Raw genomic sequence first — 20477 nt, 5'->3', positions numbered from 1 at the left:
AAGTTCTTCTCAAATATGTCTGTTCTTTTTTCATCATGTCTTACTCTTTCTTAAAGCCTTGATATCTTCTTTAATGTCTTTAATAAATTTTATCTTGCTTATTTTACGTCCTCTGCCCATTTCTTAAATGGATTATTTGTTTTTTTGGGTGTTGAATTTGATAAGTTCTTTACAGATTTTGGATTCTAACCTTTTATCTCATATGTCATCTGCAATTATCTTCTCCCATTCTGTAGGCTGACCTTTAGTTTTGTTGGTTGTTTCCTTTGCTGTGCAGAAGCTTTTTATCTTGAAGTCTCAACAGTTCATTTTTGCTTGTTTACTTCTGATGATGAGTCTAGCAAAAAGTTGCTACGGCTGAGGTCCAAGAGGTTGCTGCCTGTGTTCTCCTCCAGGATTTTGATGGTTTCCGGTCTCACATTTAGGTCTTTCATCCGTTTTGAATTTATTTTTGTGTATGGTGTAAGAAAGTGGTCCAGTTTCATTCTTCTGCACGTTGCTGCCCAGTTTTCCCAACACTATTTGTTGAAGAGACTGTCTTTTTTCCATCGGAAATTCTTTCCTGCTTTGTCGGAAGTTAGTTGACCATGTAGCTGTGGGTTATTTTGCTTATTTTATTTCCCTTTTTATTTTTTAAAATAGAGAGCAAGCAGGGAAGGGGGAAGAGGGAGGGAGGAAGAGAGAAAGAGAGAGAGAGAGAGAGAGAGAGAGAGAGAATCCCAAGCAGACTCTGTGCTTAGTGCAGAGCTTGACGTGGGGTTTGATCCCACGACCCTGAGATCATGACTTGAGCCAAAACTAACAGACAGTCAAGGAGCTGAGCCAACCAAGCACCTCTTATGTCCCTTTCTAAGATTGACTTCCTAATATCTGAAGTTTTTGTTGTTGTGACTCCTTTTTGTTCTGCTCTTTCTTACAATGGCTCATTTCCATGAATATCTGCTAATTCTTTGTGTGAAATCTTCAGTTTAGCTTTCTTCTTTCTTGTTGGATGGCATGGGTTTTGGTAGTGTTGCTCCAAGGAGGATTTATATTTGCTTTACCAACAGCCCCAGGACCATTTGTTTTAAGGGTAGGTTTTATTGTATACAAATTCTTTCTAAATAAAGTGGACTTAACAAAACTTGAGGGGCGCCTGGGTGGCGCCGTTGGTTAAGCGTCCGACTTCAGCCAGGTCACGATCTCGCGGTCCGTGAGTTCGAGCCCCGCGTCGGGCTCTGGGCTGGTGGCTCGGAGCCTGGAGCCTGTTTCTGATTCTGTGTCTCCCTCTTTCTCTGCCCCTCCCCCGTTCATGCTCTGTTTCTCTCTGTCCCAAAAATAAATAAAAACGTTGAAAAAAAACAAACAAAAAAACCCAAAACTTGAGGTAATACTTAATCAAGATAACACTTTGAGCAACCTGATTTTATTTTCATTTCTGTAGTCTTTTAAAAAAATTTTTTTAATGTTTACTTATTTTTGAGAGAGAGCGAGAGAGAGCAAGCGTGCATGAGTGGGAGAGGGGCAGAGAGAGGGAGACACAGAATCTGAAGCAGGCTCCAGGCTCCGAGCTGTTAGCACAGAGCCCGATGCGGGGCTCCAACTCACGACCTGCGAGATCATGACCTGAGCCGAAAGTTGGACACCCAACCGACTAAGCCACCCAGGCGCCTCCATTTCTGTAGTCTTTATGTTTTTTATTCCTATAGATCTGGACTTTGCTACTTTTTGTAAAAGAATAAACTAGATTAAAATTTTTTAGTTGTAGATACTCAAATGACATGTTATTTGCCTTTCCCCTCCTCATTAAATAGTAGAGCTCAGCCTCATCAACTTAGGTCAGCACCCAGCTACAAAGTTTCTCTTTGCCACCAGAATCTTGAGTCTCTTAATACTGCCTCAGTTTCTGAGGCATTATATACTATATATCTTATATTCACTGGACATCATATACTACTGTTACTGTATGTTAAAATGCAGACCCTACCACCCATTTTGGATGTTTCTGGGAAAGGCTGACCACAAACGTGCACAAATTATAGACTTGGGGTTTCAAATTCTAAGGTAAGACTATTCTTTCACACATCAGCTTGTCTTTCACTATCCTGTCCTCAGAGACAAGCAGAGAGAACTTTTCCTGTCTTTTCTTAGTGCTGATGCATGGTTTTTTGTTTTGTTTTTTAGTTTGTCCTTTGACATGGAGTGCAAAATTTTTAAAGGTTTCAATTTCATGCCGTGTGTCAGTTTCTATCTCTGAGGGGCTCAGTCTTTCGGTGTTAAAACTCTCCAAGCAAGGTTCCCAGGACCACCATTCTCTTTGGAGAGCTGCTCATCAGCTTTCAAGTTCATTGCCTTGTTTCCAGTTGCCCCTTCATTTCTGGTGTCTGAGGTTTTCCCACTTCTCCTGTGATCACAGCTATGTGATTTTTAGTAAGTGTACTATTTTACACATTTATTTGTAGTGGGAGTATTTACAGATGATTTCATTTGTTATCTTGCCAGAAATCACCATATGAATATTATAAACAGAAAAAAGTTATTTTAAAAATGCAGCCCCATGTGGGGCTCCACGTTAAGCATGGAGCCTGTTTGGGATTCTCTCTCTCTCTCCCTCTGTCCCTCCCCGGCTCGCGCTTTCTCTCTCAAAATAAATACAAAAATTGCAAATGTGGGGTGCCTGGGTGGCTCAATCAGTCAAGTGTCCGACTCTTGACTCCAGCTCAGGTCATGATCCCCACATCAGGCTCTGTGCTAGGTGTGGAGCTTAAGATTCTCTCTCCCTCTCTCTCTTAAAAAATTAATTAATTTAAAAAATGCAAAGGTGCATACTCATAATTTGTTTTCCAATAGTTAACGTTTGGGCCAAATAATTTCCTGAAGGCTTAATGAACACTCGTCCACCACTTTCTCAGAGAAAACTAGCGAGGGTATTAATGTCTTCAAATATGGGTTGGCTGAAGGACTGGGTCAGGACACTTTCCTTTTTTACTACATGTCGGGTCTTCCATCTTCATCTTGTGTCCAGGCTTCTAATTTTATCTAGAATCTGACCCTTACTTCTGAGCACAGCATCTACCTGCTAAACGGGCTCCCAAAGAACCTGTTTGGTCCTAGGTTATTCCTTCCTTCATTTGTTCATGTAATAATTTATCATTACAGGGGTGCCTGGATGGCTCAGTTGATTAAGTGTCTGACTTCGGCTCAGGTCACTATCTCACAGTTCGTGAGTTCGAGCCTTGCATCGGGCTCCGTGCTGACAGCTCAGAGCCTGGAGCCTCCTTCAATTCTATGTCTCCCTCTTTCTCTGCCCCTCCCCTGCTCACTCTGTCTCTGTCTCTCAAAAATGAATAAACATTAAAAACAATTTTTTTAAATAATTTATCACTACAGTGTTTCTGAACATTGTGATGATTCAGAATTCAGAGCAGATTATCTCCTTTACTGGGAGGAACAAGCCACAGCAAGACAACCACATTTGGTAAATAGCTTTGGCCTGAATTACTCATTCAGTATCTATTTGTTATCACCTACTATGTGCCAGGCCTTGGTCCACTGCTGAAGATAAAGTGTGGGTAAGACGGTCATTGTTCATTTCTCTATGGAAATTATCATGAAATCAATCAAAACAAATTCTTGAGCACCTAGTATATTCAGCTCCACTTTGAGGAAAATAAAATGAAGACAGGGTCCCTGTCTTCTGCAGGCAGTTACAACATAGTATCGAACAAAACTTAATAAAACACTAAAATATGTGGTTCAGGTACAAATACCTTAGTAGACAGGAGAGGTAGGAGCCTAAAGAGAGCTGGCTAGTTAGGCAGGATTTCTGAGGAGTTATATCTAAAGATGGGTAGGTTGGGTAGGGCAACAGCCATAAGGAATGTGGACTTCAGCCTGAAAACAGACTGACAGACTTTCTGAAAATCTCCCACATAACATATCAGAAAAGCAGAGGGGGGGCGCCTGGGTGGCGCAGTCGGTTAAGCGTCCGACTTCAGCCAGGTCACGATCTCGCGGTCCGTGAGTTCGAGCCCCGCGTCGGGCTCTGGGCTGGTGGCTCGGAGCCTGGAGCCTGTTTCCGATTCTGTGTCTCCCCCTCTCTCTGCCCCTCCCCCGTTCATGCTCTGTCTCTCTCTGTCCCAAAAATAAAAATAAAAACGTTGAAGAAAAAAAAAATTAAAAAAAAAAGAAAAGCAGAGGGGTCCCTGCCTGCAATGTCAGGCCCTTCCAGACCCTGTGGTTTGCTCTCCTCAGACAAGCTATCCCGCTCAGTTGCTGCCCCAGTTCCAGGCTTACGTTAGAATGTTCTAGAATTACACTTCTACGTTTGTGCACACCAGATCAGCCTTCAGCTGCTATGATCAACCTCATTCACTTATATTCGCCTGTTCTTTTGCTTTCCTTAGTCCTTGAATTAATTCTCGAATAGAATCCAATTAGAAGTGGCCCCTCTTGGGGCGCCTGGGTGGCTAAGCAGGTTGAGCACCCGACTATTGATTTCAGCGCAGGTCATGATCCCAGGGTCACAGGCTCAAGTCCTGCCTCGGGCTCTGAGCCGAGCCCAAGATTCTCTCTTCCCTTCCCTTGCTCTCTCTCGCTCTAAGATTAAAAAAAAAAAAAAAAAAGTAACCTTCTTCAACATTTTAGCGCTAATTCTAATTTCTGTGCAAACGCAAACCAATTCTAACCATGCATTTAAAATATGCAGTTTCTCTATTACAGTTCAGTGGAAATTCCCCTCTCCAAATTGATTCTATGAATGACTGTTATATAAACCACACCACTGCATGGTGAAGCAAGGATCCCGACTTAACAGCGGACCCACGTTTAGAGGGAGTCGTCCTTCCGTTCCTGCTTTTGCCTCATTGGTAGACTGGCTGCGAGAAGCACAAAAGAGGATGCCTTCATCCGAGAGCCCTCGGTTTTCCAGGGGAGGGCCGCAAGGTACCACTGGGTGTGTCTGAAGAGGCCGCTAGGGAAGGCGGGTGGCGAGCGTCGGAGCAGGAGGGGATCCGGGAGGGGCCTTCCCTCTGGCGGCGCAGTAACAACCCAGCACCGCCGGAGGACTCTGCATGCTTCTGGGGACGGCGCCAGGCCCACCTCCCGCAACTCGCGCCCTGGAACGCACACAGGCACCAGGTCTTTCACCCGCGAAAGCCGCGGTGGTGCCCCGCGCGGGAAATTTCAAGGGGCTCGGAAGCCACGCCCACCCCAGAACCGGAAGCTTTGCAATTAGCGCCACCAGCAGGCAGGGGATTTAGAAGGGACGGGGCCGCAAGCCGAAACTGCAATTCCCAGAATGCAGCGCAGGGTTTCCGGTTTCCGGCGAGAGGACCGGAGTGTGTTTACACCGGCGGCTCTGCGGCCGGGTTCCTTCCGCGGGACGGGTGAGGGCTCTGGGCCCCGGGTCGCGCGGGCTCGACATGTGTCCATTAGTTAGCTGGTTCCGTGGGAGTGGTGGGGTCGTCACCTAAGAGATAGTGCTCCTGCCCCACCATTAGCTGTCTGTAACCTTGGGCCGGTGACTTCACCTTTCTGAGTCACGGTTCCCTTGTCTTTAATGTTTAGTTGGTAATCCCTGCCTCAAGGAACAGTTGTGAGGATAAAATGATATGGTATATAAAAAGACCTATTTCTTTCCTTCCTTCTTATAAACCTGGAGATCGGTACCTTGAGGATGCCTTGGGGTCTGCTGTGCAGCTTCAAAGCCACACGGCCTTTTTTTTTTTTTTTTTAGCTTCCCTACTAGAGGCCTCTTTGGAAGCAATAATGATTATAACGAGGGCTTGCCTTGGAGGATTCTTCCACCCTCAGAGTTTCTGATTCATTTTATGGGGACCCACATCTGCCAAGCGTTGGGACAATAAAGGCAAAAATTCTAGTCTTTGCTATCAGGGGCCTTCAGGAACGCGTTGGGGACTGGGGTTTGACAAGTATATAGATATTTGTAACCCTTTGCCCTGAGGGTATGTGGGAACAACAGAGGAAGGAGAGAGGGGACAGAGAAGGTTGTATTTGAGTTGATCTTGGTAGTTTGCTAAGAGGCCAGAGGGAGGAGGAGGAATTATACATGCAGAATTAGCAGATGAACAGAGATATAAAGTGGGAGACTTTGTTAAGACTTGAGGCTTCCTGGGGGTGGACTTAAGTGCTGGGGAGGTTAGGGCAGGGCAGGGCTCTGTTGGGGAGGAAGGCTGGCAGAGGGAACAGAAAGAATGTTGTCATAAAACAAAACAAAACATAAAACAAAACAAATGTTGTCATAAGCCAGGCTGTGGAGTTATAGACTTATTCACAGAAGTGGTTTGGAGTCGTTGGAGGAGTCCTAAGCAGAGGAATGTTTTGATAAGATCTGTGTTTTAAAGTGATGATTAACTATGGAGAACAAACAGATGGTTACCAGAACAGAGGTGGGTGGGGGGGATGGGTGAAATAGTGATGGAGATTGAGTACATTTGGCATGATGAGCACTGAGTAATGTACACAATTATTGAATCACTAGACTGTACACCTGAAAATAATATAACACTGTTTGTTAGCTATACTGAATTGAAAAAAAAATAGTGATGAGTTGGGTGGCAGCATGGATATTTGATAGGAAGAGAGGCAAGAGGCAGGGGCTTGTTATAAAGCTATTGCAGTTCAAGCAAGAGTTGATGAAGAAAATTGGAAATAAGGAGTGTACGTAAGGGAGGGGGTTGGATGATCTCATTTGAACCTCACGACATTCCATTTTTATGTCCACTTTAAAGATAAAGAAACTGAGGCCTAGCGAGCTGAAGGTTTTTTGCTGTTTATCGTAGGATGGGTATAGAAAGGACCCCACATTCTAGTTCTGGCTTCCTGATGTTGCACCCTGTGTTTTTCCAACAGTGTCACAATGAATTATCTTTCATTCAGCCCCTTGGTGGGGTGGGGGTGGTGTAGGGTGGCAGTCTGTCCTTTAACCACTAAGGCTCTGTTCCTTTACAGGGAGAAAGAGAGAGCGCGAAAGAGAGAGGATGTCTCTCTCAGATTGGCATCTGGCGGTGAAGCTGGCCGACCAGCCACTTGCCCCAAAGTCTGTTCTTCAGTTGCCGGAGTCAGAGCTGGGTGAATACTCACTGGGGGGCTATAGTATTTCATTTCTGAAGCAGCTCATTGCTGGAAAACTCCAGGAGTCTGTTCCAGACCCTGAGCTGATTGGTGAGTCTCTGAAACGGGTTGGGCTGCTGCTCTGCTGTCTTTCGGGGGAGGATACTTCGGGAATTACAAGGGTAAATTAAGAGTTTGGGATTTGTTGCCTCATAATGTTAATGGTCCAGGGAAGTTAATGGTAGTTGGGTGAATAGAAACACAAACCATGAAATAAAATAAAACTATTGGTTGCCATTTCAGTTGCGCATTATACTGAGTTCCTTTATCACAGAGCTCCTTAACCATGACATTGTTAAATTCTTTCCCTGAAAGAGCAAGAATTTGGGGTACTCTAGGGAAGGAGCAGCTCGTTGGGGGAGGCCCCCAGTATATGGCATTTGAGATGGGTTTTAAAGGATAATTAGAAGGATTTGTGTTTTTGCTTGGTTGGATGGTTAGAGGGAAGGCAGTAAATAAAGGAAAGGAAGATGGTAAGGGTATTCTAGGTGGAGGAAGAGGGAATTTAAATATAATGTTAAATTATATCATAAACGTAATTTATAATGGCTGAGGTGTCCAACTGGCAAAAAGTATGTTCTTAGTCATAAAAACACTGGGTTCATCCTTTTTTGTTGTTGCATTTTCCCATTCATTTAAATATCAGTCAGCATGATGTTAAGCGCTAGAGCCTACCTGCGCATAGATTCTGTATTTTATGAGTTTGTACTTGCTAATAATTTGTTACTAAAATGTATTTATTAATAAAGAGTACTTTTTTAAAAAAATTTTTTTTTTCAATGTTTATTTATTTTTGGGACAGAGAGAGACAGAGCATGAACAGGGGAGGGGCAGAGAGAGAGGGAGACACAGAATCGGAAACAGGCTCCAGGCTCTGAGCCATCAGCCCAGAGCCTGACGCGGGGCTCGAACTCACGGACCGCGAGATCGTGACCTGGCTGAGGTCGGACGCTTAACCGACTGCACCACCCAGGTGCCCCAATAAAGAGTACTTTTTAAAGCACGTATCCTTCTCCAGCTATCCGATCAAGATAAGTTTCTTAGGGGCAGAAACTATCTACACTGTTTTGAAGAATATAATATAAATGGACAGTTCTCTTTTTAGATCTGATCTACTGTGGTCGGAAGCTTAAAGATGACCAGACCCTTGACTTCTACGGCATCCAACCTGGGTCCACAGTCCATGTTCTGCGCAAGTCCTGGCCCGAGCCTGATCAGAAACCAGGTGAGTAAGGGCCCTTAGACAAGCAGAGTTTCTGTAATGTCTACACCGAAAGGGTCTGTGTGCTCTTGAGGCCTGGCCTGGGTGGAACAAAGAAGTGAGTTACTGAGATAGTGATGGAGGATATCTATTATTACCTAGTGGATTAGTCCCATTGGTAATAGAGTGCAGTTTTGATTTTTTTTTTTTTTTAATGTTTCTTTATTTTCGAGAGAGAGAGAGAGACAGAGCACGAGCAGGGGAGGGGCAGAGAGAGAGGGAGACAGAATCCAAAGCAGGGTCCAGACTCGGAGCTGTCAGCACAGAGCCCGACACGGGGCTCAAACCCACGGATTGGGAGATCATGACCTGAGCCGAAGTCAGACGCTTAACGGACTGAGCCGCCCAGGTGCCCCAATAGAGTACAGTTTTGATCTACTTGCTGCCAACACCACTAACAGAAGGAGACTTGTTTCTCTACATTTTAAGTTCATTACCCATTGTATTCTAGTGGGGGTAGGAAGCGTGTGTCTCTTTAAACTTGTTTAGATTAACGGTTTATTTCTCAGTGAACTTTGGATCTCTTTGTTGTTGTTGTTCTTACTAGGAAAAAGCTGAAACTCCCTGTGCTCTCCTAATGCTGTAGCAAATCTTCCCACAAGTGGCCCTGGACAGCTCACTTCTGCTGTACTGGTAGTTTATTTTCCTGAAGCTTGAAAATATTTGAACAGTACTAAAGTAGCTCTTGGAGAACACTCACAAAACCTCGAATGCCCTTTTGATTTATTAATAAAAGGTGCTGCTTGGCATTCATAATTTCAGTTTTACATCTGTGTTTTAAAAGTGTCCCCAGGGTGCTCGCTTCGGCAGCACATATACTAAAAGTGTCCCCAGGGATAAAGCTAAGCTATGTAAAAGAGGTTTGTTAAACTGGCCATCTGACATATTTTTGAAATGTTCATGACTGCTGTGATTGGTTATCAGTCTGAAATACCCCCTCTTTTCAATTCTAAACATCAAGGACAAAAAGATCTCTTGTCCACTGACGGGAGGTGAGAAAGAGAAAAGCAGTCTCTGACATTCAAGGGTTGGCCTGGCCCTTGGCTAGGCCTTGAAACGTGAACAATTTCAACAGATCGCCAACACCTGTAAGGCCACTCACTCTGAGACTATAATGGATCAAGACAAAAATAAGATCCCTCTCATTTCTGAACAGAGACAAAGCCCTGAGTGTTGTTCACATCACAGAAGTGACCAAATATCCCTCCATCCTGGCTATTATGAGCGGCTGTTGCTTCTTTACCAGTTACAGCGTTGGCCTCGCTCTAGTTTTCTTTCCTTCTAGCTAAGAATTATTAGCTATCCAATCATAAAATCACCCCCACTTCCTGACAGCGTTCAATCCAGAACAAAACCCTACTTCTTGAAACCGCCCCCCCACCCCCGATCCCCCAGCCGAATCCCAAATCCTATAAATCTTCTGTAACATCATCGTATGGCGATACCCCCAATTCTCGTGGTGTGCATCCTTCCCTTTGTACAGAGCAGTGAGCCCAACTTGGTCCACTGCAGGTGTGCCCCTCTCGTCTTTGGCTGGAGGGCACTGACAGAAGGAAAGTAACATTTGTTGCTTCTTCAAGCCAGATTGTTTCTCTTTGATATCCCATTTAATCATTAGACCTGCAGGCCAGGTAACAGCATTAGCATTTGATAGATGAAGAAAAGGAAAGTTAGAAAAGGTATTTATTCAAGGTCACCTACTTAGAAAATTAATGCAAGAGCTGGGATGTGAATCAGGTTTTCCTGGCTCTAGAGCCCACATTCTTTCCACTGGGCTGGCTGCTTCCCACTTCCAAAGAGTGAGGCAGAGATTAGCTCAGAGATGTTACAGAGACAACCACAGCTCTTAGCTGATGACTGGATTCAGATATTAAGAGTCCTTTTCCTCCTCCCTTTGGCCTGGAGTTTTATCTTTGAAACATGTGCATGTTTTATTGCGGGGTGAAAATAAACTTAGATCTGAAAAGAAACAGTTTCGCGGTGGCATTTTGGATATTTTATTTTTGAGTGCTCTTATAAAAGGAAGCACATTTCTGGGTCTCCCACTAGATTAGCGCCTGTAGGAGGAGAACCTGTCAGTCCCTCCCTTCCCACCTGGATCCCTTTGATGGTTCTCTGTGGCAGGTTACGGATCTCTTCAGGATCTTACTTAGCCTGCTGTTTGAGCAGGGACGTGTACCGTGAGCCCTGGCTACAAAAAAAAAAAAAAAAAAAAATGACTTGGGATTCCATCAAAGCACCTCATTCTTTTATTCTCCCATGATTTTGCACACAGTCTCACTGAAGCTTAGAATACCTTCTCCTAGAAAACATCTGCTTTACCAATTAAAACGAAGCCAATGGCTAAACTTTCCCATATATACAAATCATAGTGTCCAAAGATCAGGAAGGAGCTTTGAGTCCCAGTGAAACGCTTGCTGTTGGGCGTAGGTGATAACAAGGTTAAGAGGTACAGTGTTTTTTCTTGGTTCTTATATATATATATATGTATATTTTAAGATTAAAAATAATATAGAAGCCTAAAAGAAAATATGACGGAGAAAACAATTAGCCTTGATCCTGCCAGCCTCCCTAAGTTCTCTTCTTCCCTTTGTCCCCTTCCAGCCTTGGACCACGTGCACACTGACACATTTTACGGAGTTTTACTAGAGAACATATGTACAACTTCATGTTCTATTTCTTTCTCTTAACATATTGTGTCAGCATTGCTCCATATTGTTCAGATGGCTTTTGGTTCTTATTTTAAATCGCTGTCTAAAAGTCTACAGAGTTGGCTATACATTCCTCCTTTTCAAATGTAACAAGTCTAGAAGTCCCGCAGTGGGATATTGATCGGAGCGGTCTCTTTCAGGTGCTGAGATCCACCACTGCCACCTGAACTTGAATTTGTTTGCCTTGTGTACTGGAGCTGCTCCAGAGAGGGTGTGGTTCTCCCATCTGTGGTGGCATCAGTGGGTTTTTCTGAATGGGCACTCATGTTCTTTGTGGGGTGCTGAGGGAACACGCTGGATGATGCTCTGCATCTGCCGCAGGGACAGGGCCGGGTTGTAGGTAACTGAGTGTCTTGTCCCCAGAGCCTGTGGACAGAGTGGCTGCCCTGAGGGAGTTCCGGGTGCTGCACACTGCCCTGCACAGCAGCTCCTCCTACAGGGAGGCGGTGAGTGTGTGCCGAGGCCCTTCGCCCCAGACTCTTGCCAGGATGGCAGGAGAGGGTGTGAACGCTGGTGAGTGGTGTCGAGTGGGAGCTGGAAGCCTGTTACCATGGCTACTAAGAGTTCCTTGGGGAGTTTTTGTCGTGTCTGTGGGTCTCAGTAGAACCCTATCATCCCCCAAACAGGCTCTCTCAGCTAGGTCTTGTTGATTTCCTCTCGTGAGAATGATACTACCTCTCCTGATATTGGATTGGCCTCACGGAATGAATATAGTTACAGCCAATGGATCCACATGCTGTTTCTGCCGGGCGTCATTCTTTGACTTTTGCTGAACTGCCTGCCCACTGCTCCTTACCTGGATTTCCTCACTGGGCAAATGTGCTGATGTCTTTCTGTAGGAGAGTTGATAAGCAGAATTAATAGAGCTGCAAACTTCCCGACATATATGCATATGAAATGATAATTTTACAGAGATTGAAAAGGGCTTTTGGCACCTAGAAGAACGTTTGCCATTGGGCTTACAAAGAGAGCTTTTATTTTGGAAGCATTAGAACTACAGATGAGGGACAGGACTAGAGATTGAAGGTTTACCGTGGTCTTGCTTTCTTTAAAAATTGTTTGTTTCCCCTCCAGTAAGCTACAATCTTAGAGAAAAAAGTTCATGTGTTTCCTGGGGCTATTGTTCCACTGTGGTGATGTGCATGCAAGCACACAGAGGGAGGAAGCACTTCAGCAGCGTGCAGGTGTTTGCTGAGTGGATTGAGCTGGTTGAGTGCTCAGCGCCCCTGCCCCCACCCCCATTTCTCCTGCAGGTCTTTAAGATGCTCAGCAATAAGGAATCTCTGGATCAGATCATTGTGGCCACCCCAGGTCTCAGCAGTGACCCCATTGCCCTCGGTAAGTGCAGGACTGAGCCTGAGGAAACAGGAGTTGTTGGAGAAGGAGAAACAGGGAGAGGCAATTACCATCTTGTGAAGAACCACTGGTCTCGTTGGGGCGAGGGGTAACCAAGATGTGTTACATACACCCAGCCCTCCAAGAGCGGTCAGTGCTGCTGAGAAATCATGGCCTAGCTAACATCATAGATGAGATGGTAGGTTGCCAGATGGGGGCAGCATTTTGCCCCCCGGAGGGAAGACTTCCTACACACTTTGGTGGCCAAGGGAGGAACCCAGACATATGGGGAAGAGAGGCTGATGTGTCGGTATGCAGCATGTGACCTAAGTGCAGAGGGAGGTGATGAGTGGGGAACACGGTGGAGAACACTTGGGTTGTGCTTCTTGGTGTTTTGTTTCCTCCCCTTCTCATGAGAGCTGCTCTGTGGTCCTGTGTCCCTGTTGAACTGGTTGCTCTGAGGCCTAAAGCCTCTTCATACCCTCCTAGACTAGGAAGAGTCTCTGAGGTGAGCCCTGTTCTCCTTCAGGTGTTCTCCAGGACAAGGACCTCTTCTCTGTCTTCGCTGATCCCAGCATGCTTGATACGTAAGTCTACCCATCTTATTAAAGGGTACCCTGTGTCTCCTCATGGTTGGGCCAGAAACCTAATCGTCACCCCAGATTCTGCTCTTAGAGCCCAACCCCATCTCTCCCAAAGTCTACCTGTTAAGTATGTCAGCAGGTGAGAAAGAGCAGGGGCTCCCAGTAGACCGACCAAGCCCAGGGACAGGACACGTGGAAATGCAGAGTTGAAGCAGGGTTCTGAGGGAGGTGGCTTTGCAGCCGGGCTCAGTTCAGTGCTTATTCGGTAGACATTGGAGAGCCTTTAAAATATATATATATATATATATATATATATATATATATATATGTAAAAATATATATAAATGTAAATATATATATATAAAAGTATATATATATATGTGTGTATATATATATATATACACACACACACATATATATATATATATATACTTTTTTTTTTTTGAGAGAGTGAGAGAGCGAACACACACATGCACAAGCAGGGGAGGGGCAAAGAGAGAGGGAGGCAGAGGATCCAAAGCGGGCCCCATGCTGACAGTAGAGAGCCTGATGCAGGGCTTGAACTCACGATCCACGAGATCATGACCTGAGCCGAAGTCGGATGCTTAACCAACGGAGCCACCCAGGTGCCCTGAGCCTTTAAAATATTTTAAGATGGGGAAAGATGCAGGAGCATTGATCCCTAAAATTTTAGAACTAGAAGGGACAGTACAGGTTATAGACCTTATTTTGTAAGTGAAGAAAACAGCTCCACCCTGGGAAGAGAAGGCACCTGACAGAGGTCATCCAGGAAAGTAGTGACGGAGATGAGACTAGAGAGAGACCCCTGAGCCGCCTTGGCTGTGCATGTCGTATCATGCCTTGCCAGAGGGGAAGGTGAAACATTGGCAGTGGACCCTAGGACTGGCGGCCTTGCCATTGCTGCTGAGGGCAGGGCAGGAGAACAGAGCCAACCGGTGGGAGGTGCCAAGGAATTTAAAGTCCGGCAAGGGAATGCAGCTGTTTTGAGGGGCACCCAGAACTGCTGGCATGCTGAGGGGTCTCTTTCCTTCTTAGTCACCCTTGTGTTTCTTCCTGCCTCTGTCCCAGGTTGGTGCCTGCTCACCCAGCCCTGGTCAATGCCATTGTCCTCGTTCTGCACTCGGTGGCGGGTAGCACCCCACTGCCAGGAGCTGACTCCTCTTCGAGGAGCATGCCCTCCAGCTCGTACCGGGACATGCCAGGTAGGCCCCAGAAAGCGTAATGTAGGCCCCCTCGGGAGCCGGCTGTGGCCCAGGGATTTGCTTTACTCAGCAGCTATGTATAGCGCTGGCAGAGGGCGTTCCTCGGGAACTCTCGGTTTGAGTCAGGGAGTGCATCTGTCCTGTAATTTTCCAAGGGGAGAGATGAAAATGTGAATTTGGAGAGTATCTGAACTGAGATTCTGGAGCTACGCCTGTGCCTTTCTGTTCTTCCTCCCGAAATCTGTTCTCCCTCCTCCAGGTGGCTTCCTGTTTGAAGGGCTCTCTGACGATGAGGACGACTTTCACCCAGTAAGTGGCCTGGCTGCTTGCCATTTAGAGGAGATGGTGCCAGGGATGCGCCTCTCCCTGGGACTTGGCACACCCAAGCCGGGGGGTGGTCTTAACCCCTCTGGTGGCCAATCTATGTCATACTATTCCTTTCTGAACCTGGCAGCTTGGGGAGGCTCCTTCTGTTCCTGCCGCGGGGGCGGGGTTCATCTGGGAATGTCTCAGTGCCACTTCCCTGATCCTGGGCACCTCCCTTCTCCAGACCTCCAGGTCCACGCCTTCTAGCAGCACACCCAGCTCCCGCCCAGCCTCCCTGGGGTACAGTGGAGCTGCTGGCCCCCGGCCCATTACCCAGAGCGAGCTGGCCACTGCCCTGGCCCTGGCCAGCACTCCGGAGAGCAGCTCTCACACGCCGACTCCTGGCACCCAGGTATGAAGATGGGGACCGGGCCCCCAGGGGAGAAGCTCGCCAGCAGTACAGTGGGTTTACCTTTGCTGACCCTGGTGCTAGATCTGGTTTGAGCTGAAGTCTTCCTGGAACCCTGGTGGGGTTCTCACTGCAGCCCGGTCACCCTCTCCCTGACTTGCCTTTAGGGCTTAGCATCCGGGGTGCAGTACAGTCCAGAATTCCTCCCCTTGTCGTTCAGAACCTCCCCTCGCGTAGCGTGCCCTTCCTCATCCTTGACAGGTCTCAGCCGTCACCGGCTTAAGCGTTCCTGGTAATGGTCACTCTAGCTGCCAAGGCCATCTCTCCCAATGCTGCGGTCCTAGGCTAGGTCAGAGGCTCAGTTCCGTTTCCCTGGGCAGAAGAGGATGGAATCTTTTCTGGCCTCAGCGAGCTTTTAGGCACCCCTGTGTGGTTGTCCCACGTAGGTGTCTATTGGGAGGCAGTAGTTGGGTACCCCAGGGACCCACGATGGGGTGCCATGACGGTCTCATGCATGTACTGGAAGATTGAGGTGGCTCTGAGGGTGGCACTAACCACTGATTTGTCTCTAGGGCCATTCCTCAGGGACCTCACCAATGTCCTCTGGTGTCCAGTCAGGGACACCCATCACCAACGATCTCTTCAGCCAAGCCCTACAGCACGCTCTGCAGGCCTCTGGGCAGCCCAGCCTTCAGGTCAGTTTTCCCCACTCCGGTATCCATGCAGCTGCCTGGTTACTTTGAATACGGAGCTTCTTTCTGCTCTCTAGAGGGCCTTCTTCGCTCTAGGAACAGCTGGTGCCTGGCAGTGTGACAGGAGAGGATGCTTCCAGCAAGGGCAGTTTTCCCTGTGGCTTCCACTCCTGCACCCTGTGGCCCTGGCCTGACTCCACTGACTGTGTGGCTGGGACACTTAATGGCCGTTTTAGTCAAAGAGTCATTCATTCATTCCGTGAGCATTGACTGAGTATTGAGTACTGAAATACCAGATCTGGGTCCAGCTCCTGGGGCAGAGGTGAGCCATCATCATCTCTGCCGTGGAGGGGTACCAGGAGATTGAAACGGGAGCAGTAGAGCGAGAAGCCCGGCCCAGGCTTCGAGTGAGGGCCTGGGTCAGGCAGAACTTTTCTGAGGAAGGAGCGTTTGAACTGATTATCAAAGAATTGGTTAGAGGTTAGCCAGACAGGAAAGGGGTATTTGGGAGGATGGTGTCCAGGTACAGGCAGCCACCTGTTGGAGCAAATGTGTGGAGGTACATGTGACATCCCCGAGCCTGCAAGGCCAGAAGGCAGTGTCCTCATGGAAAAGATCCTCAGACGGAGCCAGAGAACAGGGGAGCAGGACCCTGAGTGTGACAGCCCTGAGTGTTTGAGGAAGGAGACCAGACTTGATCCTGTAGTCACCAGGGAGCCAAGGAAGGTTTCAGCAGGGAATGACACCATGGCTGCTCTGCTTCATAGAAAGGTCACTCGAGCAACTAAATGGAAGACCGTAGGAGCCAACGTTTTATTGCATATCTCTGTGCATGAGCTGTCTGCTTCACTCTGTTTCCTTTGCTTTGTTTCCGTCACTCTGTTTCCAAACACTTTGTTTCCTTTGTTTCCTTCACTCTGTTTCCACTCTGTTTCCTGAGCCTGGGGGTGAATGTCATTTCTGGAATTGGTCCAGGGTCATATAGCCATCAAGTGGGAAAGACAGGGTTCAAGCTCCCGTGGTTTCCTCTAAACCTGTGTGGTCCCAGTGGACAGTGAGGGGAATAGGAGCAGGGTCCGTGGACAGCTTGTCTTTTCCATTCCTTCATCTTCCCCAGCTAGATGCCTGTTCACTCTGCTCTCCAGCTCAAGAGCTTTCACTGGCTCCACCTGACCAACCAAGTTGGTTTGTGTGGTTTTTGAAAGACCCTCCACACCTCACTGCCTGCCCATCTCTCTGAATTTGCATTTCATCCCCACTGCCTTCTTCCCACGAGTGAGCACATTGTCTTCCCTAAGTTGTGCACTTCCTCCTTCATGAAGTAGAGATATTGATAAAGCTTTGAAAGTACTAAAAGAAAATGTGGGGGGCGCCTGGGTGGTTCAGTCGGTTGAGCATCCGTCTTCGGCTCAGGTCATGATCTCACAGCTCGTGAGTTCAAGCCCTGCGTTGGGCTCTGTGCTGACAGCTCAGAGCCTGGAGCCCGCTTCGGATTCTGTGTCTCGCTCTCTCTCTGCCCCTCCCCTGCTCATGCTCTGTCTGTCTCTCTCTCTCTCTCTCTCTCTCTGTCAAAAATAAACATTAAAAAAACTTAAAAAAAAAAAGATTTAAAAAAAAGAAAGAAAGAAAATGTGGGTTAATTTCTTTAAACCCTTATAGTGGAGAGGGCCTTTTGTAGCTGAGAGTCAAAATCCAGGAGCCATTACATAAAGAGTAATATATTCTGAGTTTGTAAAAGTGAAGATTTCTGCATAGGAAACCACACCAAACCAGAAGCAAAGACCAAAGGCCAACAACAAACAGGGAAAAAGTCTGTAACACATACCAGGCAAAACTTCCCTGGTGTGTAGAATTCTAGTAATTTAGGACCAACAACTCCATAGAAAAATGGGCAAAGGACAGGAACAGGCTCTTCGTGGAAAGGAAGTGCTGATTAACGCCATGATTCCTTCCAGCCCCATTTCTTGGAATTTCTCCTGGAGTTATGTGTGTGCATGTAGAAAACGACATTTGTACAGAGGCTGTCACCTTGGCATCGTTTGTAGTGGCGAAGGGTTGGAAACAGCTCAGTTATGGTACATTTCAAGACATGTATGAGTTGGAATATTGTACAGTTATTAAAAAGCTCTCTAGTGGCAAAGAGAGATCATCAGGCTACGTTAATTATGTTGGAAAAAAGGCAGGTGCTGAGAATAGAAAAGAGTAGCTACGGGAATATATATTTGTATTTTCTCAAAGATAAGTAAAATAGGTTCTCTGGGGTGGGTATGGGAGTGGATAGAGGGAAACTTTTCACTATGCATCACACTCAAAAACAAAACTAATTTAAAAATGTACCCCCTCCCCCCATCTGTGTGTATGTGTCTGTCTGTCTATACATAGAGCAGGAGAAAGAAAGTAATTTAATTTTTTAAAATTTAGATAGTGAGTAATCTGTGCCTTCTTTTTTGATCCTTATGTTAAATTTTTCCTTTTTTAATTGGGAAAACTTCTCGTTTGTTCTCTAAACTCTCAAGGCCCTCTGGTAGTCTTCCTAGAAGCCCTGTGTTCTGCGGAACTTCACATCAGCGATTTTGCCTTAGGAACCGACCTTCGTCCCTCCCCCTGAGAGAGCAGACCCCAGCAAGTCTACTGAGGATCCCAGCTAACGGCTTCCGCTTGTCCTCTCTTTCTGCAGAGCCAGTGGCAGCCCCAGCTGCAGCAGCTGCGCGACATGGGCATCCAGGACGATGAGCTGAGCCTGCGGGCCCTGCAGGCCACTGGCGGCGACATCCAAGCGGCCCTGGAGCTCATCTTTGCCGGAGGAGCCCCGTGAACTCCTGCTCCTCCTGACCCCCCAGCAAACTGCCAAGGCGGCTGCCCGTGGGAGGCACTCCTGAAGGTGCCCCATCTCTCCTCTCCCCAATACATCTGATGGTCGACCTTCCGTCTTGTCCATTGCTTGGCCGTTCTGGCTGATCTGAGCTGGTGGAGGCAATGGGGCAAGCGTGGTGTGTGGGTCTTGGCGCCGTGGGATCAGGGATTGTGGCCTGCCCCTGCTTCTGAGCCCTGGGTGGAGAATTTTAGACCCACATCACGGGATGCTGTGTGATGCCCACATTCTCTTTTTTGGAGAAGTTTCCAGTGATAGCGCCAGGACCTTTGGTACGTTGGGGTGTGGCAGCCTCAGGACATGCCCAAGGCTGGAGCAGAGCCGCCACCCAGTGTCCAGGGTGGCTGCTGTGGGGGCTGTGGCCAGAAGAGGCCTGCGCTTCTGAGATGACCCCAGTCTGAGGAGTGGCTAGGTGTCCTTTTACTGTGAGCGGGTAGGGCAGCTCGCCTTCCCACAGGCTCCCACAAGATTCCGTATTCCTCCCCTGGCCTCCTCTCGCCAGGGAGTCTTTGATGCCTATTCTGTAACCACGCCAGACTCTGGGCCTCAGAGCTGTGCCAGGAGGCAGGGCCCTCTTCTCTGTCCTCAAGGCGTAAATACAAGAGCAGTTAAATAACAATACTAAACAACAACACCAACACGAACAGGGCTCAGCTTTCATCTTGAAGAGAGGGCACCAACCCCCAAGCTGCCGCTCCATCTGCCCGAGCTCTCGTTCCCCTTGGCACAGTGTTTCCTACTGCGTCGCAGACACGTCCAAGTTGAGCGAGTGGGTTTCGTGTGCTTTGAATACTTTGTCAGGAAAAGATCCTTCCCCTCAGATGGTGTTTCAGTGGAAAGGAGCTCAGGTCTGCGCCTGCCCTGTGCCTTAGGCAGACGTCCTGCCCACAGCATCCACCGTCCTGGTCATTCAGCCTCTGCTTGTCACTTCCTGGGACAAGAGGTCTACCACTGATAAGGACTGCCTCTTCTGTCCTTTGGTCCCATCTCTGCCCCGAGGGAGCACACAGACAAGCCTGCTGCCCTCTCTGCTCTGTTAGCGTGGCTTTAGTTAGGGAGAGGGGTGACAATTCACTTGCCCCTTTGGCCTGTGCTGGTTTTGGTGCCTCGCACATCCTGTTCTCTATGAATGACTTCCTTATCAGTGATGCTCTTAAGAGGAGGCGCTCAGGAGGACCCCCTGTTCTAGATATGGCCTGAGTAGCATAGTGTTCTGTCCCTCCTCCAGAAACTGTGAAGTCTTGCCACATTTCCCTCTCCATCCTAGAATTAATGTTGAGAGGTGTTTGCATTTGCTGCAAAGGCTTGGAACTTACCAGGCTTCTTGGTGCTGGGCCTCTTTTGGGCCTCAGTGGTCTACCTGGAGCCCAGCTGCCTCCTTGTGGGTGGGAACAAAGACCAAGAAGGAAGCTCTCTGTCTTTTCACCCAATGTCTCTGGCTTGTCTGTGGTAGAAACAGAGGTCATTTCCAGCCACATGGGACCACTTGCTGACACAGCCCTTCTCCCCATGACACTGCATGCCTAGAGCTGGTTTCCATTCTGTGGCCACTCATACCCTGACCCTGGGGACTGCCATCACAAGCACTGGGGCTCAACTCTCCCACCACCATGCTGGGGGACATTTGAGTAAACCTGCCCTGTGCCTGGAACTGACCCCCCAAATACCAGTTGCACTGTTTCCAAGAATTGAACCGTTTCCACGATTTCCCCTTCCCTTCTTTGTCAGCTCTTTCCTCCGAGGTCTTGGCAAGTTGGCTTTACTTCCTGTGGCCATGTTTTAAATAATATATGTTGAGTCTGATAAGCGCCCGCACAGAGCCTGGGGCTTTCCACGGGCCAAGGACTCCTTCCTCACCATTGTTCCCTTTACTCTCCCAAAAAACATTCGTTCAGCCTCTGCTCTGTGCCAGGTAAACCTGATGGGGTCCTTGCTGTCACAGAGCCACATCATTGGGAAGACAGAAAAACA

General features: G+C 47.5%; 1 protein-coding gene across 2 annotated transcripts; it reads left to right on the top strand.

The window, feature by feature from the left end:
• Positions 1–5239: 5239 nt before the first annotated feature.
• Positions 5240–18560, top strand: UBL7 (ubiquitin like 7). 2 transcript variants are annotated; one of them, XM_040493253.1, is made up of 11 exons: positions 5240–5366; positions 6952–7164; positions 8219–8338; positions 11449–11531; positions 12339–12423; positions 12950–13007; positions 14094–14227; positions 14487–14536; positions 14778–14945; positions 15515–15637; positions 18312–18560. In XM_040493253.1, the coding sequence occupies exons 1-11, from the start codon at positions 5279–5281 to the stop codon at positions 18447–18449; spliced, it is 1260 nt and encodes a 419-aa protein (XP_040349187.1). In that variant the 5' UTR covers positions 5240–5278; the 3' UTR covers positions 18450–18560. The 2 variants fall into 2 exon arrangements, with proteins under 2 accessions (XP_040349187.1, XP_040349186.1); XM_040493252.1 differs by having other exon boundaries at positions 8207–8338.
• The last annotated feature ends 1917 nt before the right edge of the window (positions 18561–20477 follow it).

This window comes from Herpailurus yagouaroundi, unplaced genomic scaffold, assembly GCF_014898765.1.
Source record: "Herpailurus yagouaroundi ecotype Mexico unplaced genomic scaffold, PumYag 184, whole genome shotgun sequence".
Lineage (NCBI taxonomy): Eukaryota > Metazoa > Chordata > Mammalia > Carnivora > Felidae > Herpailurus > Herpailurus yagouaroundi.
The sequence above is the reverse complement of the archived record's forward strand: the minus strand, read 5'-3'. Positions and strand labels throughout refer to the sequence as shown.